The 23,116-nt window shown below is 58.9% G+C and overlaps 2 protein-coding genes across 12 annotated transcripts in view; one reads left to right on the forward strand and one right to left on the reverse strand.

Annotated features, from left to right (window-relative positions):
- Positions 1-6,557: 6,557 nt before the first annotated feature.
- LETM2 (leucine zipper and EF-hand containing transmembrane protein 2) lies at positions 6,558-11,076 on the reverse strand. Of its 5 annotated transcripts, none has more exons than XM_083811971.1 (6): positions 10,705-11,076; positions 10,062-10,133; positions 9,438-9,542; positions 9,207-9,293; positions 8,607-8,660; positions 6,558-7,982 (listed from the first exon to the last, which is right to left on the reverse strand). In XM_083811971.1, exons 1-6 carry the CDS (start codon positions 10,930-10,932, stop codon positions 7,932-7,934), a joined length of 597 nt encoding a protein of 198 aa, XP_083668097.1. In that variant the 5' UTR covers positions 10,933-11,076; the 3' UTR covers positions 6,558-7,931. The 5 variants fall into 5 exon arrangements, with proteins under 5 accessions (XP_083668097.1, XP_083668096.1, XP_083668100.1 ...); XM_083811970.1 differs by having other exon boundaries at positions 8,607-8,681; XM_083811974.1 differs by having other exon boundaries at positions 8,607-8,681; positions 10,062-10,206; positions 10,705-10,932.
- A 258-nt stretch (positions 11,077-11,334) lies between these two features.
- NSD3 (nuclear receptor binding SET domain protein 3) overlaps positions 11,335-23,116 on the forward strand; it is a 45,851-nt gene continuing 34,069 nt past the window's right edge. For 2 of the 7 annotated variants that reach the window (XM_083811949.1, XM_083811954.1), the window contains exons 1-2: positions 14,268-14,449; positions 20,957-21,684. In XM_083811949.1, coding sequence (XP_083668075.1) covers positions 21,001-21,684 — 684 coding nt within the window. In that variant the 5' untranslated portion in view covers positions 14,268-14,449; positions 20,957-21,000. Of the gene's footprint in view, positions 11,442-14,266; positions 14,450-14,608; positions 19,681-19,714; positions 20,604-20,956; positions 21,685-23,116 lie in introns of those variants that run through there. The other 5 variants (XM_083811951.1, XM_083811953.1, XM_083811955.1 and 2 more) reach the window with 5 other exon arrangements.

Consider the following 23,116-nt stretch of genomic DNA (forward strand, 5'->3'; position numbering starts at 1 on the left):
AATACCACCCCGTTCAGCGACCTTCGCCTCCTCTCCGCCACCAGCGCGCGGTGCCCATGACGGCGGCGGCGTCACCCCCCACGCGTTTCCCTCCCGCAGGCTGGACCCCCCCCCGGCCGTTCCCCCCGCCCCGGCCGCTCCGTCCCCGGGCAGGGAGCCCCCTCCCAGAGCAGGGGGCTCGGCCAGGGGTGCAGCCAGATGTTCTGGCAGCCGCGTGCGCGCTGCCGTCCTCGCCAAAAGCTCCGTGCGCGAGGCCAGCTGGGCTCAAGCCTCGAGCGCTGGAGATGACTGAGGGACCCTTAACCCCCTCCCTGCCACCCTTCGGGAGCTGCGCCCCGGGGTGCTGGGACCCCGCGAGGAAGAGGAGGCTGAGCCCCAGGGTCGGCAGCTGGGCGGCTCTTTGGAGGCCCGGGGGAGAGGTTTGTGTCTTTGGGCCCCCCCTGCCCGAAGGTGCTGGGGATCTCTGCAGCTGGGCGGCCGCGGGCAGCCCTCCCTCGGCCCTGACGTCAGCCCCGAGTCGATCCCTGCACTTTTGCCGTCCTCTCCTCCTCCTCCGAGGATGGAGCCGGTGCCAGCTCCAGGCTGTTTGCATTTAGATTTGACCCGCTGCCCGCAGAAACCGCGCCGGCCCTGGGAAAGGCGTTGCGGCTCCCGAGGAGCACCGAGCGGTTACGGGCATCACCGGGGGCCCTGGGGGGGACGTGGTGGGGGTGTCCCCTGCACCCCGGGGCCGGCAGCGTGGCTGGGTCCTGACTCACCCCCCACAAGGGCGAGGGGCCGCCGGCCGCTCTCCGTAGCCATGAAATGGTTAAGGCGCAGCGGCTGCAGGCTCACGGTGCTCCCTGTCTCCCCGGCCCTTTTAAAAGCATCTGCTTGTTGCTATTTCCATGTGTAAATTAAATCGATCAGCTGCGCTCTCGCCCCCTCCCCTCCTAAATTAAGTAGAGCTTTTAATCAAGTGATTTATGTTGAATTCACAGTCCTAGATTAAACTCGCAGCCCAGGCAGCCAGGAGGGGGGGGAGCGGGGCTGGGGGCATCCATAAATCACCGCTCTCCTTGGGACCGGCTTGGCAAGGCGGCGGGGAGAGATGGAGCTCGTGTTTACATCATCAGAAACTGCTGCTATCACAATCTTCTGCTCATTTCCTGGGGTTACCAGGAGGGCAATTAAATATGATAATAAGCAGAGCGACTCCAGCAGCGCCGCTGGTGCCTGCCATCACACCGAAGCCTGGAGGCTGCAGGGACCGTGCTGCTTGGTCAGGGACGGGCACGGGGCAGCTGCCGGGCACGGAGCAGGGAAATTCTGATCCTCTCTGCCCTTCCTGGAAGGCGTCCTCTTCAAACTCAGGAGACAGACACCCAAACCCCGAGATGGAGACACCCCAACCGGAGCCCCGGCCCGCAGCCGCACCCCGAGCGCATGGCCAGCAGCACCGGGGGCACTGGTGGCCGCCGAGCGCTCAGCCCCTGGCCGCATGTTTGGCTCCTGCAGCGTCCTTTGTCTCTTCCACTCCTCGCCTTCCTCCTTCTCTCCTTTTAAAGCCCTCCGGCTGTGCAGGACCTAGACAATCTCCTGGCCCCGGCCCAGGATCTGGCTGCTCTGCGCAGCTCGGAGCTGGGCTTTGTCTCGCTGCCAGCGGCGTCAGGAAGCCTTGTTTGCAGTCCCACCTTGATGCTCCGTGCGTGCAGGTCCGTGAGCATGGCCGGGGGGTGGGAGCGGGGCCGGGGTTGTCCCGGGCAGGGCTTTGCCTGCTCCCACCCCGTGCCAAGCGCACACGCATCCCGCGGGTGGCCGATGGCCCTGCGGCCGGGGGCAGCTTTCCAGCCATAAACCGTTTCCTTGGGAGGAAATAACCCCCACCCCGAGAGGCGGCCGAGCAGAGCGCGCAGGAAATGGAGTGGAAGCATCTGCCCGCGTGGCTCGAAATCCCCGGGCAGGGCTGGGGGCTGGAGGGGGAGCCCTTTCCCCCTCCTCCTGCATCACCACGGGACAGGCGCTTGGCGTGCCGGCAGCACTGGTGCGGGAGCACGAGGGCGGAGGAGAGGAGGTCTGGATGCGGCCGCTCGCACGCGGGGCTCTGCGCCCCTGCCCGAGCCCGAGGCGGGTGTGAGGGGTGTCAGCCCCTGGCGCGCGTCCCAGCCCCGCACCGAGCACGCGGGACGGCCGCAGCGCGCGCCCGGGCCCTCCCGCAGCAGGAACTTGGCAGAGCGCTCGGCGGGGCTCTCCTGCTGTACATCACTTCCCCTGACAGCCCGCGCACCAGACACTGTCAAACACCACGGATCGGCTTGATTTCATCCAAACAAAACATCGGTTATGAACCGGGGCAGCTGCAGATAATTCCCGCTCCTGTCAAAGCCCTGCCACTGTGCGGAGGGCTCAGGAGGGATCCTGCGCCCCCTGCTCCCCGCTGGTCCTGCAGCACGGTGCTGGGGCTCGCTGAAATCCCGGCCGCCAGCTGCAGCGGGCAGAGCCCCTCTCAGCACCCACCTGCCCAGCACCACCGGGGAACAGCACCCGCGAGCACCCCCCGCCCTCCCCGTGCATCCCGGGGCCACCGGGTGCAGCCGGTGCGAGGTGGGGAGGGAAGAGCCCTGGCTGATCCCGGGGGATCCCTGCCGTCCGCACCCCGTAACTCTCCCGGTTCCTCTCCTTGCAAGGTTTGGCTCTCGAGCCCTTGTTCTACATTATTTTAAGCTGGTGTAAGCCTCGGTCGTCTTTGTTACAAATTTATAACAGAGACAGAAAGCCTGCTAGGAATGTAATGCTCTAATACCGAGGGCTATAAATCTCAGCCTTTGTTGTGCTTGGGCCTCACTAAATCAGCGCTGCTCCCTCTGAATATTAATCCACTATAAAAGTGCTGACCGGTGCATCTTTCCCCAGCAGCCTTCAGGGGAGAAGCTGATGTAAGGCCGGGGACGGCCGTGGCACGGGGGACGTCTCAGCAGAAACCCCCAGCATCGGGGCCGAGCCGCTGCCCCCCTGGCAGCACGGCCGCGGTGGGACGGAGGCAGAAGGGGTTCGGAGCTGCGGGTTTGGGGTCGCTCAGGACCGAGCCCTCCCCTGCCAGCGTGAGCATCGCCGGCCCCGCACCGAGCGGTGACCGTGGGGATGCCCAGGGGAAGGACAAAGCCCCGCGAGCCGGCTCTCGGGAGCCAAGGGGAGGGCTGAAAGGTGTTTGGCACCGGCGGGGCTGGAAAAGCTCTCCCCACGCCAAAGCACACACGGCCTTGGAGCTCTGCAACGTTTAATTTGCCCGATGTTGCAGAACAGAATCCAGTAATTTATGGGGCTCTGCTGGGTTCGTTTCTTCCGCAATCTCGGTGGGTCGCGTAGCGAAAACGCTGACTTTCCCCCATTTTGTGCTTGGGGAGCAGGGGGGGCGCAGGAAGCTGCGGAGCCCTGGCCGAGGACGCGCGGCTGGCGCAGAGCTGAGCTGAGCCGGGGGAGGTTGGGCTCTGCCCCCCTGGACCCTGTGGGGCTGGGAAGCGGCAGGGATTTGGGGTCTGGGAACGGGTTTGTTCGGAGCAGCACAAGCGGCACGAGGCTGCTTTGGGCCGGTGATTCGGTGCTCGTGGGTTAGGAGCCAAAGCTGGCAGTCCCGCTGCGTGGCTGGAGGCAACCACAGCAAAACCCAACAGGAGCAGGCCCCAGCTTCCAGCTCCTTCTAAATTAAAAATCCAGGAGGAAACCGAAGGGGAAGCTGCCCCCAGCGCACACCAGCCTGGCCCAGAGAGCAGCCAGGAGCAGGGGGCGCAGGCAGTGCCAGCCGCGCTGGGGGGCTCCCTGCCAGCCCCTCTCCTCTCCTCTCCTCTCTCCGCCTGCAAACCCCCCAGCAGAGGAAGGAGCTGCTCCCTCGCGCCGGGCTCAAAGGCGCTGCAGAGCCGGGGGGGCGCTGACCCGGCTCGCGGCCACGTCCCCGGCCAGGAGGCTCCCCTGACAGTGCCGGGTGCTCCCCGGCTGGCCGGATCCCCCTTGGATGAACCTGCTGCTCCCACCTGGGGCCGACTCGGCCGAGGGACTCTCAGGAAGCTTCAGCTGCCCCTTGCCAGCTGCCAGCCCTGCCACGGAGAGCGCGGGCGGGACCAGAAGCTGGAGCAGGCGCGGGCTGCAGAACACCAGGCTGCAGAGCACGACTGGTGCCATTATCCCACACCAGGTGGTACATACGACGTTCTCCTAAGGTGTATTTAAAGGCTGTCAGAGCGGCAGTCTTCCAAGGGAACATTACCCACTTGCAGGAAATTGAGGATGTTATCTGGGTAATTTTCTGCCCACCTCCTGCACCGAAATCAGAAAAGCCCCCAGCAACTTGAAATTCAACTCCAAATTCTTCGAGCGCCCGGAAGAATTTGCAGGCTGGCAGGATAACGCCGCGTGTGCCCCTGGGCGAGACCTGCCGTGGCTCGGTGCAGCGGAGAGCCCAGAGGGCTGGGGACACGCGTCCTGCTCGCAGCCCAGGGACCCCCGGGCCCTGCTCTGCACCCACGGGTCCCCCATTCTGTCTGCAAAACGCGGCCGCAGGTGGGGCCGGCGCTGCAGGCTCAAGCAATTGAGATCCCCTCCACGGGCTGGAGCTGGTTGAAGCGCAGCACCAGCCCGGGCTTTGAAGCTCAGCTGTTGCTGCAGGCGTGGAGAAACCAGAACCTTTGAAGTCTGGTGGGTGCTGAAAACACTTCATTACGCCGCGCTAATGAATGGCTTATTCTGTGAATTTGAAATTCTTCAGCCATGATGGGTGCCTTCAGAAGGGCTCTGCCAAGAGGGTATTTCTGGGTAATGTTCCCTCCTAGGGCTCTAAATTGCCCCTGGAAATAAAAACAATTCCTCAACCAAATTTTGCCTTTCCTGACAGATGCTGGCTTGTTATTGCAGGGTTGCGTGCAAGGAGCAGACTCCGCGTGCTGCTCTGTTGTTGTAGGGCTGCAGCCAGCTCTTTAAAATGAGAACGGGCTAGCAAACGCGTCTCGTGCATGTGGCTTTTACGTGCTGCGGGGAGAGGAGAGCCGCAGCTCCAACCCCGCGCGGCTGGACTTTGCGGGGCCCGAGCGTCTCGCGCTGGGTGCCGAGCGTGCCTCGTGCCTGGCGGACGGGAGCACGGCCCAAATGGAAAGGGCATCCCGGCACGCGAACCCGGGCCGTGCGAGGTTTCGCTCCTGCTCCTGAAGGCTTCGGCAGCGCCACGCTCGGCTCTCGCCCCCCGTGCCCGGCCCCGCGACGCCTCGGCTCCAGCCCCCAGCCCTGGCGGCCGGCGCTGCCCTGCGCTGCCGGGGAGCGAGGGGCTGAGGGCGAGGGGGGCTGAGGCAGGCACAGAGCTTTGGAGCGGGGCTCAGAAGCTCCCCAGAGGCAGCCGAGCTCGGAGCAAACCCTGAGGGCTGCTGCTACCTGCCGGTGGGAAGCGGCACTGGAGCCGCGTCCTGCCCGGCCGGGGAGCCCCAAAGCCGGGGCTGAGCGCGAGGCTGGGGCGCGCTGCGCGGCTCGGAGGGGCTTTGGGGAGGCAGGAGGAGAGCCAGAGCCCCCTTCGCCTGCACTCCGCCGGGTTTTGTGGCTGAGCCCCCCGGGGCAGCGAGGGGCACCCGCTGCTTCCTCGGTCACCGCACGGCCGCCGCGATGCTGCTCGCGGAGCCCCCCAGGAGCCAGGCACAGCCCGGCCTTGTTTGAGCACCAGCAGCGGTTCCAGCACAGAGGAAACGTTGGTTGAGGCTCATTTGTGCGAGTCGTGCACGCAGCAGTTACCGCGTGGCCCCTCTGCCTTGCACTGGACAAACACGTCCCTCGATAATAGCGATGTAAACTGGTGACTGCTGGCAAAGAGGGGGAGTTTGGGCAGCGTAGCAGAGCCGGAAAAAGTCGTCAATATTAACGGAATTTTTGTATGTACCTGCTGCTGTGGGACAGGGATCACTTCCCTCAAATTGCATTAGTATTAGCGAAACTATCTGTCCTGCAGAGATGGCGCTCAGGCTGCAGTTATCCACCACGAGGTGCAAACAGATCTGAGGTCTCAACCCTGGCTCTGCGGCAGACCAGAACTTCTGCACTTCAGGAAAACCTATCCGAAGTTACTGACCCTGTTCACGTTCTCAAAAATGGCAGCTTTCCTCCTGACTGATGTTCTTGCTTTGACATGGTTTAGTGAGCTAGCTGACTCTGCGAGCCCAGTTTGTGTGCTCTGAAGACACTTTTGTCTTGTACGGCTCTTCCCACTAACCTCAAGTTCAGGAATTGTACCTATAAATTCGGGAATTGTACCTATTTACCTGCTTTAGCCAGAACACAGAAATTACTTCCATTCTTCTACTTCCGCACGTTAACCTCTGTTCTCAGCACCACTGAAATACTGCACTGAATGCTTGTGCTCAGCTCTTTAGGGAAGAAAATGCTTCTTCAGAAGAAGCAGGCCCTGCAGATGTTAGGTCACAGCTCCACTGGCAGATCAGCGGCTGTCAGTGCTTTCAGGGAGGCGAGGTGTTCTGCTGAACGGACAAGTACTCAAAGGCTGCTGCTGGCGACACCTCGTCCACGCCGCAGTGAGGCAGGAGCGACGCTTCAGCAATGGGGTTCTTTTATTGAAGTCATGTTTGCTCTCATTTACTGACCACCAATTAAATACCGATATTCAGCATTGCATACTGGTTACTAACGAGGCAGAGGTGCAGGTACGGAGCTAGGAACACGGTACAATGGGAGCTGCCTTCTGCAAGGTGTTTCTGTAGTGGTAGCAAGAGCCTGAAGTCACACGTTTAAAGCGCTGGTAACACCTGACCTTGAGATGACTTTTTTGAGTCTGACTGCCCTAAAGGCTGTCTGACCTCTAGAAAGGACCTTTCATTCTACTTAGCACCAAGTCTAATTTTAATTTTACAGTAAGTATAAATACGCGTATCTACTGTCCATAAAGTAGTCTCTGAATATTTACATAGGCCAAAAAAAAAATAAATGCTAAAAACAGCTTTTCAGTACCTTCCTCTACAGTCTACTAAAAAACTGTTGACACTGGAGTGTACGAAGAATCATTTATAAAGTAGTAAATCTGAGAGAACTCACTGCTGTGCAGTTCTGTGCCTGATAGGGGTTAACCTGCTCTCTACGTGGGAAATGTGTGGGTCCCCAGGTTGTTGCCTCACAAGACCTGGGGGGGATCCTGAAAAATGCAAGCCTCTGTTTTCTGTAAGAGTGTCTGGCACCTGGGCGTGCCCGTGATGCAGCTGTTACTGACAAATGCAAACGCTCATACAGGGGGAGTTGTCTTCTCCCATGCTACTCCTCTACAGCAAGTTTTTAAGTCTTTCTGAAAAGCTCAGTGATACCAACGATGAGAGCGCTGGTCCTCCTTTCCCTTGCTGTGGTTATTCTCTTCAGTACAAATGGGAGTTACATGCAGTGGCCACCTAGGCCACTGCGCACTTTTTATCAGTTAAACCACACTACCTAGGATCAAGGGCTCGAACCAAGAAAGCTGCAGCAGCAGGACAAGCTGCAAGCCCTGGATACGTGGCTGTGATCTTGCATGGGATTTCAAATCGCAGAACAGGCTTTACTGGGCTTCTAGCCTAGTTCATTGTGTGCCCAGACCTTTGTGAGAATGAAAAGCAGCCTTTCCTAAGGTTCACGAGCACAAGCACCTGTTCAGTAAGTAACAGCACAGACAGTAGTGCAAGTATCAACATATTTACAACGTAAGTTAAAATGGTGGGGGGGGGTAGAGGGAATGGAGTACAAATGAGAAGCTGGTGTCATCTGGAGAGCCTTAGCACTGCCTGACTGCTAATAAGCTTGGAAGAGAGGGAGAGAGCCCCTTAGGACTACTGACATGTTTCTGTGTAAAAGCAGCCAGCTGGAAAATCATTCTTCCCTTTTAAGGAGGTGGAGAGATGAAAGCTTTTCTCTTCCAGCGGTAGATTGTCCTTGCTGGCTTCAGGCTAGACTCCGCTGGCACCAGCCTTGCTGCTCTGAGATGCTTCCAGTTTCGTCTAAGTGTAAAAGTTGCAGATTTTAGACAGTACCAATGCAAATGCTTCTTAAAATCCTTTTTTTTTATCTTCTCCTGAAGAAAATCCCTTCACATTTTAATAAGGAAAGCCACTCTGAGAGTAACATTTAAGTGAGATCAAAGTTCTTCGGAGTTAAGGCGCATTCTACTGGCAATAAAACTGTCTGGACTTCCAAACTTGCCTGAAGTGGGCATCCTAGATCTAGATGTAAGCAGCACCATTTAAATCAAGTATTCACAGAAAGGAAATGGTCAAGGGAAAAGGCTAGTCACTGTAGACACTTTTTTTTTTTTTAAGATACAAAATGGCACTTAACACTGCACTGGTTCTGACAGAAGGCTGGTCTGTCCTAGTGGTCCTAAGCAGATTATTAAAGAAGAGACAAAGAAAGAGCATGCTGATAACTCCCTGCAACGCCCCGCAACCTCCCCATGTCTATTTTTGTATTCAGCAGCCCTCAGTGCAGTTCTGGTCCACAATTTCTCCAGTCACTCCTTGACCTTAACATTCACAACATCTTGTAGCATGAATTTCCACAGCTTGACTGTAAGTTGTGTGAAGAACAATCTCCTCTGGAAAGTCTAAACATTTTGAAAAGCTTACCTCTCGTGGGGGAGGCTTAACTGGCACTTCTGACACTGGCAATTTCTCTGTTGGCTGAGATATAAATTCTTCATTCTTTAAGGAAAAAATAGCTTTAAGTCCCAGACCTTCTCAGAAAACAAAGCTCTAGCTAGACTCCATACAGTCCCTTTCCTTATCCGAACAAGGCTGTTTGCTGCCATGCACGTTTGTGAAAGCTATGTTAGCATTTCCATAATTTCTCCCGCACTACTTAACGGGACTATTTTGAAATAATTCTAGCTGTTGACACAGTTTTCTTCTTTAATTTTCTATTGTTGCTTTTATCAGATTGGACTAATATAAGAACTCTCTTTTGAATAACCAGCCGTCTCAAGCAACAGGGCAAGATGTGCTAGCTCATCTCTTTGTGCTTTCATTACCTCTCAAGACAGACTACGCAGCTGAGGTTCTCAGGCTAAAACACGTACGCAATACAAGAACCTACATTGCTCATGTACTCTGTGCAATTCTGCCAAACTCCTTTTTTTCCCCCTCCTTGCTTTCAAAAGTGTTGTTCACAAGCTATTCCCTAAGACCACAACACTACATTTTCCTACTTGCAGGCCGCTACTTTCTAACCTTTCTTCCCTGTACAGCGGGGGCAGGATCCACCAGAGTTTCTTGGTGCTCATGAACGGATGTCATCACTTCCTTAGCTTCACCTACCTAAGGAAGAATACACAGTTCAGTACAGTTAGAAATTCAGTCCACTTGGAGGATCAAAAGAACAAGACTCATGTCACAGTGCTTCACTTTTATAATGTGTAATGGTTAAACTATTAACCATAGAGCTTTATTCAAATAACTCACCTTATTTTCTGGTACAGGCTGTGGCTTTAAATCTATTAAGTACAAGGTACGGGAAAGTAGGAGCAGAGAAGGTGGAACATTCTCTTTTAAATGCAGATCTAGCCACTATCAGAAGAAAAAAAAAAAGAAGTTATTTAATATCAGCTCTAAGTCAGTACTTACTTATACAGCACACCTTGTCCTTACAAGATCTTAAAAGCTATCTTGAGTTTGGTTAATAGTTTTACGTTACCACAACGAGAAGAAATAGCTTTGAAGAGAATACCTATAGAATGAACACTAAAGAGGAAGTTTACAAGTAATCTGAATAATAAAACAGAAGTAATCTGTTTGAATAATTATAAAAGATTAGCGGTGGCTCTACTTTAAGTTTTGACTACTTTAGAAGCTTAAACCATTTTTTTCACCCCTCTTCATCTTGCTTCTAAGCAGACCTGGTGCTTATTTGGTTGACTCTTTAGTCTGAGATGTAAGTAATTACTAAAGCTCAGCTATGCTGGCCAGGATCAGGCTAAAAACAATTGCAGGAATTCCTTGTGAAACCTCTGCCTCTTTTATCTGAACACTGTGCACCACTTCTCCGGGGAGAAACCTTCCCAAACCACCAGACCAGAGCACACTCGCCTGTCCGAGCTGGTCCTTCAGCTGTTCCTCCGAGAGGCCCAACAATTGCACTCCTCTGGCTCTGCACGCACTCTGCGGTTCAGACACACTTAAGCCATTGACTCCTTCCTTGGCAATCATCTCAAATGAGAAGAAATGTTCCTACCTAGGCATACAACAAGCCAAAACCTTGATGTACTTGATAAGCTTGTGGCCAAAGAAACGTCCGTTTAGACAAATGTGCATAAAATCATTGCAAAGACAAGACAGAACTGACTTGAGCTAATTCATTCTGTCCTTGAAAAATGACAGCATTCAGCTACACAGGATGGAAAACTGGTCCGTGTATTTAAGTACCAAGAACTTCATTTTTAAATGTGATCCTACAGGTTTGAAGAATTCACTCAGCGCTAGGTCACCCTGAGAACTGTTGTTCCAGGATGAAAATGCTTGTCTGCAGTTCGCTCTGACAGACGGTTACAAGCTAGCTTGACTAGGGTGTTAGCTGCCAGGGGGCACAGCTAACAATAGGTACCTGAAAGGGCACCTCTGTGCTGTCAAAGCTCTTTACAGTCTCTGAAAAATTCCCACTCTAACTGCCCCAAAAGAGCACTAAAACTGGTGTACGTACGGCTGCTGTCACTCCCAGTACAGCCCGCTTTACCTGGTGCACAGAGGAAGAGAATTGTGCAGCGCCCGCGGGCCGGGCCGGGCCCTCAGCAGCGCGGGGCGGCGGCTCACGGCGAGCACCGGGAGGCACCGGGAGGCTCCCGAGAGGCCCCCGCCGCCCCCAGCAGCGCCCCGGCCGCGAGCTGCCGCCGGGGCCTGCCCCGAGGCCTCCGGTACCGGTACCGGTACCGGGCCCGGGCCCGGTCCGCCACCGCCATCCCATCGCGCCCTGCGCCGGCCGCTCTAGCCCGGGAGCGGCGCTCTATGGTTCTCCCCCGCATCACACGTCACGGCCGCTTCGGCGGGAACCAATCGGGAGGCGCAGCCGCGGCCCTGCCGGCGGATAGCCAATGGGAGCAGGGCGGGGCGGGGCGGGACCCGAGGTGCCCCGTAGGGAAGGGCGCTCATTGGTGGCGACGCGCTAGGGGGTGGGAGTAGGGGGGTGTCGTCACGAGGCGGTGAGTGACGCCAGCGCGAGGAGCGGCGGGAGGTGGGCGGGGCGGTGAGGCCCCGTTCGGCCCCGTTCGGCCCCGTTCGGCCCCGTTCGGCCCCGTTCGGCCCCGTTCGGCCCCGTTCGGCCCCGTTCGGCCCCGTTCGGCCCCGTTCGGCCCCGTTCGGCCCCCTTCGGCCCCCTTCGGCCCCCTTCGGCCCCCTTCGGCCCCCTTCGGCCCCCTTCGGCCCCCTTCGGCCCCCTTCGGGTGCCGTAAGTCCCCACATGCCCCGTAAGGCCCGGTAAGGCCCCGTAAAGCCCCGTTAGGCCCTGTTATGCCCCGTTCAGGCCCAGTTGGGCCCCGTTCAGGCCCCGTTAGGCCCCATAAAGCCCTGTTTACGTCCCCTTCAGGCCCCGTTCAGGCCCCGTCAGGCCCCGAGCTGCGGCCGGCGAAGCCGCTGGAGCCCCGCACGGCCCCGCGCGGAACAGGCCCCGCTCAGCCCCGGAGGCCCCGCGAGGTGCCCGCGTGCGGGGCAGGAGCGGGAGCGGGAGCGGGACGCGCCCGAGCAGGGCTCGCGCCTGGGGCACGGCCCGCGGGGAGGCGGCTGCGGGAGGGGGCGGCTGGGAGCGGCGGGAGCCGTGCCCGGGGGCCGGCAGGAGGCTGGCAGGGCGGAGAGGGCCCAGGGCAACGCGTCGCGTCAGCCGCAGCGTTGTAACGGGAGGGAAGGGCCCCGTGGGTGCTCGGTCGGCCGGGCAGCGTTAAAAACAAACGGAAAAGGAGCTGGGAAACGCGGGTGAGGGAGGCGGAGAGCTCCCGAGGCCGGCCGCCAGAGGTCTCTCGCTGCGCGTCCCAGCGGTTGAGGAGTTGAGCGCGATTTCCACCGGGGGCCGGTCTCCGGGTCCTCTAACTTCTGGGAAAAAAAACTCCCCGCCGTCCATCCGAATCGGTTTTTACGGTCCGAAACGTTTGTGGGTTGTTAATGCGGGCTATGCAACAGTACGGCTTTGTCCCTCAGTGCCTTGTCCTGCTAACGTCCATCCTGCTCGCGTGGGATTTTTTTCCTTAGGAGAGGTTCTTGCTTGAGGAAGTAACGGAATAGGAAACGAAAAGTGGATGAATTGGCAAACGCACGCACGCTCCTGTCCTGTGGCCAGCGCAGGAAGGTACCCCTTGCTCACCGTGCGGCAGTGAAGATTTGTGGTGCTGTGCAAGCACTCTGCCTTTCAGGAGCCTGGCAGAGCTCGTTTTGGCTCATCAGAAGCAGTTCGGTGGGGATTTGGCTCGAACTGCTCGGGAGGATCCCTGCGAGCCGAAGCGTGCCGTGGGGTGGGGAGGCAGAGCCCCCAGCTCCCCAGGGGCCTGCGGAGCCACCAGGCGCGCGGTCAGAGCGCCGCTGTGGGAGCAGTGTCCCGGATTAGCGCAGGCTGCGTGGTGATCCTGGTAAGGATCACTGGTTACGTGTGCGTGCACGTTCCCCTGGGAGCTGTTTACTTTGTTCTCCTGGTCCCTGCAGACAGCATTAGTAAAGGGCCGGTGTGCTGAAGCAACACGTCAGCACTCGTTGTTTTCTGATAAACGTCTTATGCGAGAGCAGGCAGTAACCTCTGCCCGCTAACTTTCGCTTTCACCTAGATGTTAATGAGTTAAAAACTTCCTTTGTGCCAAACCCTTTTTCCTTGAGAAGCTGGATACTTTTCAAAGGCCAAATGTTTTCTTTACCCGTCCCAGGGAACAGGCAGAAGGGCGTTTTTCCCCCCTCGTTCCATGTTTCGTGCTGGGCACTGCACGGGTTGTCCAGCCTCCCTCGGGGGCTGAGGAAGGTCAAGGTGCTGCCGCGGAGCTTCCGTGCTGTGGACTCAGCGTTAGCTCTGGGCACAGCTTCCCAACCAAGCGGCCATTTCACGTAAAAACTGTTGGGAAGAGGCACAAGTGGTGTGAAAGAAAGCTGAAGAGGAGAAAAATGGAGGAAGACGAGAACTGCTGCCAGCACGTTGGTGGGCTGTCAGGAGGAGTCAGCAGGAAGCAGAAGATGCATTCCCATCCCTCAGCCGCGAGAACATCAGCACCAGCCCAGGAACACCGAGCACTTGGGGCTGAACCTCTACAGCAGGGAGAGGAAGGGGAAGAGGGGAAGAGCAAGCCTTTCTAGGTCACCTCCATGTTGGATGGTTATAGCATTAGGGAGGAGGAGAATTGCTTTTTTAATTCCCTTTATTTGCAGCACTCGCAGCCCCTGCCCCGCACGAGGACAGCGCCTGGTGGCCGTGGGTGCTGAGCCGCTGGGCAGCGGGACGTGCCGTGCCTTGGGAATCGTCGCTCGGTGTTTCCTCGGCGGCTCGCGGAGCTCAGCACCCCCCGGTCTCCTCCTCCCCGTTGGGTCCCGTCCCTCGCTCCCCAGCCGTCCCAGTTCATCAGGGGTTGGACTCGATGATCCCTGCGGGTCCCTTCCAAGCGGGGACATTCTGTGGTTCTGTGATTATCCAGCTCCCCGCAGCAGGCATCACGTTGTCTCCCCGTCGTGGTTACTCCCCGTGCTCCTGCGCTTCTCTTGTTTCCATTTTATTATGTTTTCCTCTTCCTTTCCTCGCACGGTGCTGTTTTGCTGCAGGAAGGACGCGTTGCGTTGGGTTTTCGCCCACAGGAGGCGGCTTTTAGAGGGGGCTTCATTGCGAGCATTTCCGTGCCTTGCTTGCCAGCCGGGGGGGACCCTTAGCCGGAGGACGATGTGTTCCCCGACCCGCTGCAGGCGGTGCCCCCAGGCCCCGCTCGCCGCCTGCGCCCCCGCCCGGCACCACCGCAGGGGCAGGATGCGACCCCACGCCCCTGTCCTCCCGCAGGACTACATCCCCCAGCGTGCCCCGCGGCGGGCTCCTCCCGGGCGGCCAATGGGGCGCGGCGGCGCGCGCAGGCGCGGGACGCGGCGGCGGCGGGGGGGGGCGGAGGCGGCGGCGCGGGAGCGGGGCCGGGGCCGGGGCCGGGCCGGGAGCGGGGCCGGGGGCACGGAGCGGCGCGGGGCGGGCCCGGGGCGGCCCCGCAGCGCAGCGCAGCGCCTCGCCGCCCGCCCGCCTTCCCCCGCCGCCCGCCCGGCGCCTCCCCGCGGCCGCGCAGGGGGCCGGGCGGCCTCCCGGGGCGGGGCCCGGCGGCGGCGGCGGCAGCGGCGGGGGCGCGGAACTCGAGGCCGGGGCTGCGGCGCGGCCTGCAGCGGCGCGACGGGACGGGCGGCCGGGCCCCGCCGCCCCCGCCGCCGGCCTTTGTCTCCGCGGGGCTCGGCGGACGCGGCGGGGGCGGTTAGAATGGAACTGACGGAAGGTGAGGGCGGGGGCGGCGCGGCGGGCAGCGGGGGGCGGCGGCGCCATGTTCGCGGCGGCGGAGCGGGCACGGCCGGGGGGCGGCGGGGCGGCGCGGCACGGAACGGCCCGGCCCGGCACGGAGCGGCCCGGCCCGGCACGGCGCTCGGCTTCGGGGCCGCAGGGCCGCGGCCGGAGCCTGCCCGCGGCGCCGCTCCGTGCCCCGGCTCCGTGCCTCGGCTGCCTCCGGTGGCTCGGCCTTGGCCGTGTGTCCGCGTGTCCCCGTCCCTGTGTCCCCGTGGCCCCGTCCCCGTCCGGGCCTGCCGCGCCCCTGGGGCTCGCTGCGCGGAGCGGCCTGGGCACGGCCTCGTCCCGCACCGGCGGCGGCGTGAAGGCGGCTGCGGGGTCGCCGAGGGGAGGCACAGCCGCGGCCTGGCCCGGCCCGGGGGCTCCCGGGGGCTGTTCGGGTCCCCGGGCTCCTCGGGGAGCTGCTCGGAAGCAGCCCGCCGCAAGCGGAGCGGCGGTTGGAGGCCCCGCGCTGCTTTCTCGCGGCCGTTGGGCATTTTCGGCCCCGCAGCTCCGCCTGGGTCGGAAGCGGTGCGGGAGGCGCGCTGTCGCTGTTACCCCGGGCTCGGCATGTGCAGGCGGGCCGTGATTCACGCGGTACTGGGTATTGCCAGAGGTCTGACTCCTGGTTTTGTGTGAAAGGCCTCTGAGCCTCCCCAGAGAGCAAAAGAATTTCCTGCGTGTCTCTCGCTCGAGTTCTGAGGCTCTCAGAAACAAACGAGCGCTCCGCGCTCAGGTCACCCCTTCTGTTTCTAAACGCACGGCGTTTTTGTTGCTGCTGTGTGAGATGGTTCCTTCCATTCCCCCGTGGGAAGCTTGTTAAAAGTGGCCTTATCGAAACCATCTGACAGCCGTGACTATTCCTTCTGGCACTTGGAGCCTTTAAAAAGGTGTGCAGGGAAGTGACCAGCCTCACCACAAGCTTTAAAACGTTGAGAAAAGTTTGTGGAGAGGCCTCTGATTCACCTTCGGTGTCTGCTGGAAGAGGCTGCTCAGGCCGGCTGAAGTCGGTACAAATCCACAGGCTGCAATTTATTTTTGCTAATGAACCTACGTGCGGCTGGAAAGCCGGGCGCTGGCCCAGGGTGTAGAAGTGAAAATATGTGCGTGAGTTCTTACAGGTGTCCAGAGCAAAACGAGACAAGCAGCCTACGAATACCGAATGCAGAAGTAAATACAGACGGTTGTTGTACTCCTGCCTATTGCTGATGTGATTTCGGTAGCGCAGGAGGCTGTTGTGCCCGGTGAGTGGCTGTCCAGGTGGTTTTGACGTGACCGTAGAGGAAGCAGGGGCATGTTCGATTCTAGCGCAGGGTTTGCTGTCAGGTGTCAGTGCTGAGCTCCGGCGGAAAGCAGCCCGTAGCTGTCAGGTGCGCTCAGTTGGGCGGCCGTCAGGTTTTGAAAGGAAGAGTGGAAGCGCGACGGAGATCGGTCGCGTCATTTCAGAGCTAGCCCGGCCTGCTGGAGCCAGACACCCCTGGGTTTGGGGGCGGCTGCTGCCTGGCAGCGCGCAGGGCGCCAGCGAAATGTACGGGGCGGCAGCGGCCCGCTTGGAGGAAGGTCTGCGTGAAGGGCAGCTGGGCTGTCGCAGGCCTGCCTGTGCAGGATGGCCGGGGACCAGGGACCGGGCAGGGGGAGCCCGGCTGAGCACGGGCGGCTGACTCAAAGCACGGCCTCGGAGCGCTGCCAGCGGGGCAGCTTCTGCTCTCTGCGGCTGTGTCAGACGCCTCCAATCCAACAAGTGCTGAGCCGCTGTAGGTCACGCACGTGGCGGTTGTCAGCGGGCAAGGAGAAGAGGTAAAATTCGTTCCAAAAGGTTTTATGGAAGCTGGGTTTAAAATATTTGCGTGCTGCGCAGGTTTTGTCAGCGGCTGTTACCTGTGCTCGGGCTCAGCCCGGGGCCAGCTGGGTCCTGCCCCCAGCAGAGCTCGTTCCTCCCGGTTTGTCTCATTTACCTCTTCCCTCTGATACCTTGAGGTGTGACTCCTGGGGGCGGCACGGAACCGTTTGCGTCGGCGGTGTCCATGTGCAGAGCTGTGTTTGCAAACAGGCCCTGTAGTTCCCCTGTCAGGTTCGGGTCCTGCTTTCCCTCCTGGCCGGGAGATCCTCCGGCAGCGGGAAGGGCCCAGTGCAGGTTGCTGGCGGCAGTGCTAGAGGGCAAACTCCTCTTTCTCTTGGTAGGAAATTCAGCTGGGGTTTTCAAGGTATCTTTGTGCCCGCGTTGTTTCCCAATACTGCTAAAAAGTGTCAATTTCATACCTAAATTACTTGGAATAATTTCCTGTACTTGAAATAATGAAATTGCACTCCTTCTCTCTCTATCTTTTGGGTGAGTTCCAGTGTCGTAGCAGGGCCATGTCTGTTGCAGGCCGTATCTGGAAGCTGAATGCTCACCGGGGGGGTCTGACGCTGTAACTTAGCAGTAGTGGCTGTGGGAGCAAGGGCAGCGGGAGCTGCTCGAAGCGCTGTGCTGTGCGCCCAGCACGGAGCGCTGCGAGTGGCTTCCGCTTGCGCTCGTAGGTGGCGTCCCTCTGGCAGGGCGGGCTGGGTTGGGCAGGAGCCTGTCCTTGGTGTTCCAGTGGACGTATTCTGTGTTAGAACTTGAGAGGCTTTCACAGAGCAATCCTGCCTTGGGTGTACGTTCCGAGAGCCCCGCCTGGCGGGGATCCGTCGCGCCGTGCGTCGGTTCCCCCAGTACCGCGCGCGGCTCACGCAGGAGCAGACCGAGCCGGTTTTGGAAAAGGAAGAAGGGTGCGAAAGCGGGGTGCGAAATCCAGGCGTACGAACCGCAGCGGCAGCGCAGGGCTCGGACGGAAGCAGCTCTTGATGACACGAGCTCTGCCGGAGGAGAACGGCGCCTTGTGCTTGAGGGCCGCTGAGAGCAGCCCTTCAGGGAAGCGTCGGCCCTTGCTGCTGCCGCCTGCGCAGGCAGATGCCGGAGCGGGTCGGAAGCTGAGAAGCGCGGGCCGGCTTCGGGGCCTGTTCTGTCCAGGTCGGCTCTGGAAAGGGATTAATTAAAAAATCAAAGCGATTTTGTTTAACTGCCAGCTCTCAGTCCAATTTAAACAGCGATGTGAAGTTTGCTAATCCGCAGGTGTTTTCACGTCACCAGATAAAGGAGGCTGACAGCCTCCCTCCACACCCCCGTCAGCCTGTGCCCGCGGGTGCCCGGGCAGCCCCGGGGCCTGTTCCAGCTCGAGACTCGCTGCGAGGGCTGAGGAGGAGCAGCCCCGGCCGTGCCCGTGCTGCGTCCGGGTCTCCCGGGCGGCGCTCGGGTGCTGCCGTTGTGCCGGGGGCTGCGCAGGGAGCGGCCGCTGCTCCCCGCTGCCGAAGCGCCGTTTTTGCTGCCATCCCATACGTCAGCCCTCCCGAGCTGTCCTGGCGAGAGCGCTCTGACCGCGTGCGGGGAAGGAGCGTCGCGTCTCTCTGTAGCCCCGGAGCGTTGCCGTGGCTTGGTGCTCCAGCCCCGTGAGCAGCGGTTTGTCCTGTCGCCGCGTGTAACGCCCCGGAGGATAGACAAAGCAAGGTGTCCCGCTGAAACGCTGCAGGGAACAGCCTGCTTTGTATCCCGCATCTTAGCGTGGAAGGTTTAGGGTTGCCGGCGTAATAGAAATGAAATTAAAGTTGGTTCCTACGTAAAAGACGCGGGGAAGGGTACTGTGTCTCGGGGCGGAAGCCTTTTGCTTCGGCTGCTGCGCGGCGTTGGTGCTGCTCGGAGCGAGGCGGCTGCGGGCCGTACGCGCGGCTCCTGCTGTTCCTGCCCCGGTGCGAGCCCTGAGGCACGAGCTCCGTGCAGCGCAGGGAGCGCTCGGGGAGCTGGGCGAGAGGCCCTGTCCCGTCTGGAAGATGGCTATGCAGAGGTTCAGCTGCACAGGTGGCTTCTGGGCGTCAGTAACCCTCGAAGACGAGGGTTTGTGGAGGTTTCTGCGCCCGACGGTGTCGGCCAGGTGAGGGCTGGTTGTTCTGGTCCTGGCAGCGAGGTTTTTCTGTTTGGTTTTCCCCTCGTGCTCCGTGGGTATGTGCTCCTCAGAGAGGCCGTTCTGCGGGGTGAAGCGAGCGGCCTGCCTCGTGCTGGATGTTGCAAGGCCGGAGAACCTGCACTGGGCAAAAACGTCTGTTAAAGGAGTTGGGATCCCTTCTCCTCCTTGTCGCGTTGTCAGGGCGGATGGGAGTCGTGCCGCAGGACCCAGAACTCGTTGCCACCCTTGGTCGGACTCGGAGCAGGAGAACACGAAGCGTAATTGTTCAAACGGCACGCGGCGTGAGCAGCCTCAGGCTTCTAACGCAGCGCAGAGCACGGCATAGCTGCGGGCTCTCGGGGGCTGAGCTCTGCAGGGCGGTGCTCATCGCCTGCCCTAGCTCTGGGACGCCCCTGCCGAAGTTCAGGGTCGGGGAGAACAGCTTAGGGCTGCGCTCCGGGGGGCTGGTGCTGAGCTCAACGGGCGGGCCTACCGTCAGAGCGCCGGGTAAAGGAAGGGATCGAGTTCCCGTTTAAAACCCAAAGTGCCAGGTTGGGCAGTTGTAACATTTCTCACGCTGTTCCTGCTTTGTCCCTGCCCGGCCAGCAGCGGGTGAGCGCCGCCGCGGGTCCGTAAGCCGCGGCTCCCTTTTGGAGCGTTGAGCACAATGGGTTGGTTCTGTTTTTAGCAACAAATAACAACGGCCGAGGGTGAAACCTCTTGCTAGTGGGAGAAATCTGGTCGCTCGTCGCTTTGGCAGGCGTGAAGCAGCAATTGATTTGCAGCTAGCGCAGGCAGTTCCTCTTCCTCTTCCTGGAACGGGCGGGGGCTTGGGGTGCTCTGGGGTGCTTTGACCTCGATAGGCAGCGCTCTCGCTGCGTGAGCCGTCCCTGCCGTCAGCAGCAACGCTCCTGTCGGGGGCTCTTGCGGCTGCCGTGGTTTCACTGCCACGAGATTTGAGAGTTACTGCGCTTAGCAGATCCTGCTGCGCGGCAGTGTGCTGTTAGGTTGCTCCCCGAAGTTGCTTAATTACGGTGACGGATGCGCCCCCGGTTGATTGCACCGGGCAGGAGGGATGAGTACAACGTGGATATAACCCGGGGGCGAAGCTGGCAGGACGCGCAACAAAATTCTGGTCAAGTTCTTGTTGCCGCTGTAACTGCGGTTTCTCTCGGCAGCCTCTGAGGAGGGCAGTGCTGAAAACAAAACCTCGTCCGACAACGAAGAGGTAGGGGATGGGGGCGCGTCGGGAGGGCGAGACCGCCACGGGGGCAGGGGGCCGTGTAGGTTCCTGTTATGAGCAGTGGGATGTGTTCGTGTCACGTCAAACCCTGGCCAAAAGGGCACGGTAACCCTCCTTTGTGCCCGCGCCGGGCAGAATAAATACTGCAGAGCTATATTTACTTTGGGAGGGCTAAACTGACCTTGCAAACTGGTGTTTCTTACCTGTGCTTTGGGTCGCTGTGCGTTTCTTCCTACTGAGCGTTGAGATCAGTTAGGTGAGCGCTGTGTAAAAAATATTGACACAGGCAAAAAGCTTGTTCTGAGCCTGCGGTTGAGGTTTGGAAATCTAACTTTGGTTTAGTCTGACTTTGGGGTTTTGGGGTTTTAATAAGAAATGGCAAATGGAAGGAGAGGGGCGTCTGCCCCGCCTGTAATAACTCGGTGACTAACGGCGGGTTTGGGGATCCTTTGTGCTGGGGCTGCTGCCCCTCGGTCACAGTGTCTCAGCTCGGGGTGTTCGGTGTTAAAATGACGAGGGGGGGCGAGGAGAGCAGCCCTCCCCTCCGCCTGTTCGGAGCCAAGCGGGGCACGCTCCGCTCTGCTTTTTGGCGAGGGAAGCGAGGGGGGAGCCCCACCTGCGGCCGCCGTTCCCTCTGAGCTGCGTCTCCCGGCAGCCGAGGTGGAACGACGTTCCCTGCGGGGGTGCCGGCGCTGAGAAAAGGCCCTGGCGTAGGCCTCCTGCCCTCCGAAGGGCTGCTCCCCAGCCCCGGATTCTGGCAGGGAGGAAGAGAAATTGTTCCTCCGTCGTTTGGGTGATCTTTGTGTCTTTCCTGGCACGTTCAGCTTGCAGCGACTGTGGTGTCGAGAGAACATGGTGTCTTCTGCGCGTCTGAGGCCGGATCGAAGCCCTTGTCCTGCCGCTTTGTGGTACAGTAACGCTTCCCAGCGGCACGCTAGGAGGGCTCTGCAGAGTGGTTTGAATTTGAGCACCATTGTTCTGGCTTCGTAACAGCTGGGCTCGGAGTTCTTAAGCATTTGTAGGTGCTTATATCATTTCTTAAATTGTCTTGGAAAAGAAGGAAGCGGGTATGTGAAAAAGCTGCTCTGCAGAGATGCTCAGGGGGCCCTTTTTCGGTAGTATCAGTCCTCTGAGGGCAGGAGCAGCTTGCTTCTGGAGGGAGGGGGGAGCCTGGTCTTCGGGTTGCTTTTTTCAGCGCCGCAGTCCGCTTGGTTGCTGCCTTCTAACGCCGACTTCCTATTTCCCTTCTCCCTGCCTGCAGGCCCTATGAGAAGAAGGGAAAGCTGAGGATGCTGGAGCAGAACAATGGATTTCTCTTTCTCTTTCATGCAAGGGATCATGGGAAACACAATTCAGCAGCCACCTCAGCTCATTGACTCAGCCAACATCCGCCAGGAGGATGCCTTTGATGCCAGCAGCGACATTGCTGAAGATGGTGGGCAGACGCCGTACGAGAGCGCCCTGCAGCAAGGCTTCCCGTACCCGACGCCCACGGCGGAGGAGCTCCCGCCCCTCACGAACGGCTATCCCCCTGCCATCAACGTGTACGAGCCTCAAGCCAAGTACCAGGCGTACAGCCAGTATCCCAATGGCTCGGCCAACGGCTTCGGTACAGTCAGAAACTTTAGTCCCCCGGAGTACTACCAAATGGAAAACTCGAACGCGAGGCCGCATGAAGTTCTGGAAAAACCTCCCCCTCCCCAGCCGCCACCTCCGCCGCCACCTTCGGTTTCACAGACGGGGATTCCAAAGAAGACTGGCTCACCAGAGATCAAACTGAAAATAACCAAAACTATCCAGAACGGCAGGGAATTGTTTGAGTCCTCTCTTTGTGGGGACCTTTTAAATGAAGTACAAGCGAGTGAGTATGCTAAGGCGAAACATGAAGGGAGAAAAGAGAAAAGGAAAAAAAGTAGCAAGCATGACTCTTCCCGGTCGGAAGAGCGCAAGTCGCACAAAATTCCAAAACTAGAACCAGAGGAACAAAATGTAAGTGGAAAAAGAGTTTCAGACGTCTGTGTACCTGGTACTGTTGATGGAGTGTGCATCTCGAGCAGTGTTTTTCCTTGCTTCTAGGTATATGTGTACTGAAAGTCGTGAGGCCGTGCTTACGTGTCAGAAGCTCTATGTTAGGTTGCTAGGAACCGTGTCTGTAGAGCAACAGAGTTGTGGCGAGAAGCCTACGAATGAAAAATAAACATTAGAAAAGTTTATTTAATGCTTTTTAGTATTAGTCCTTTAGCATGTTCAGAGCTGGCTACGCTGTGGACAGTACCGGAGGTTGGAGTTTTTGACCCAAAGCACACAGGTATGCGCAGTTCCTAAAGCTGCCTTTCGAAGTAAAGCTGGGTGGTTCTGTGGAAATTCAGGTTACCGGAGTGTTTATTCATCACCGCAGCTTTCAGATGTCGTAGGAGCAGTCTGATTTCCCAGAGGAAACAATCACCTGCTTCTCCAAAACACAAATATGCAAATCCACCCTAGAGCACCGTAGATACTCCCTGGGTTTGTGCGGTATCTGACCGTGCTTTGTGTGTGACTGGTGTTGGCCACGGACATGAATTTTTTGGTAGATGTGTCAATGCAGAGCTGTTGATGTAGCGTATGCGGAAGTCAGTAGAAGTTGGTGCTCCAGGCAGATCAGAAATACCGGTTGCCTCAGCAAACTTTCAGAAACGTTGGTGGCAATGTACGCTGCCGTGTTTGTGATAGGGATGTTCGTACGGGGGGGGGGGGTGTAGGGGGGTGTTCCAGCTTCGATTCCAGGAGGCAGAGGCACGGGCCACCGCTCTTTGGTCCTCCCGGCCTTTTTCTTTTCCTCAGTCTCTTAAGCCACTTCATTGCTTCTGTTCCCTTTCCTCTTGCTCATTGCTGCTAGCTCCGTGACGCCGGTTTCTGTGTCCCAGCCTGGAAATGCCGGCTGCTTTCGGTAGGCTTGGGAGGAGATCCCGCGCTCCGGGTCGGGGCTCTGGTCTGGTATAGCAGGTTTATACGCTTGATTTACTGTTATTTACTTTTAAACGTGTTTATTTTAATGGAAGACCTGCTGATTTGGCCCCTCTCTCGCCAGGAATATTTGCAGATTTAGAGCTGCTGAGCAGGTAGGCAGAGCTCTTCCAGGGGTCAGCTGGGTGCTGTAGCAGGGCCTCGAGCTTCTGGTTTATTTGAGCCTGGTGAAGTTGAGTGAGATTTAAAAATAAACCAACAAACAAATAAATAAAGCGATCCGAATTGGAAATGGGCTGTCCAACTGAAATGCAAGCAAGTCCTCCCGGACTGCGTTTGCGACCTCCTCGCTGTGGAAGTGGTGCCGAGGGCCCTGTCTGGGGGCTGTACCGGCGGCGGGGTGGCAGCTCCCCTCCAGCAGCCCCGGCCTCGCACCTGCACGGAGGTAGGAGGGGGCCCGGTCCCACAGCCAGCT

This window comes from Anser anser (assembly GCF_964211835.1).
Source record: "Anser anser genome assembly, chromosome: 26".
Classification (NCBI taxonomy): domain Eukaryota; kingdom Metazoa; phylum Chordata; class Aves; order Anseriformes; family Anatidae; genus Anser; species Anser anser.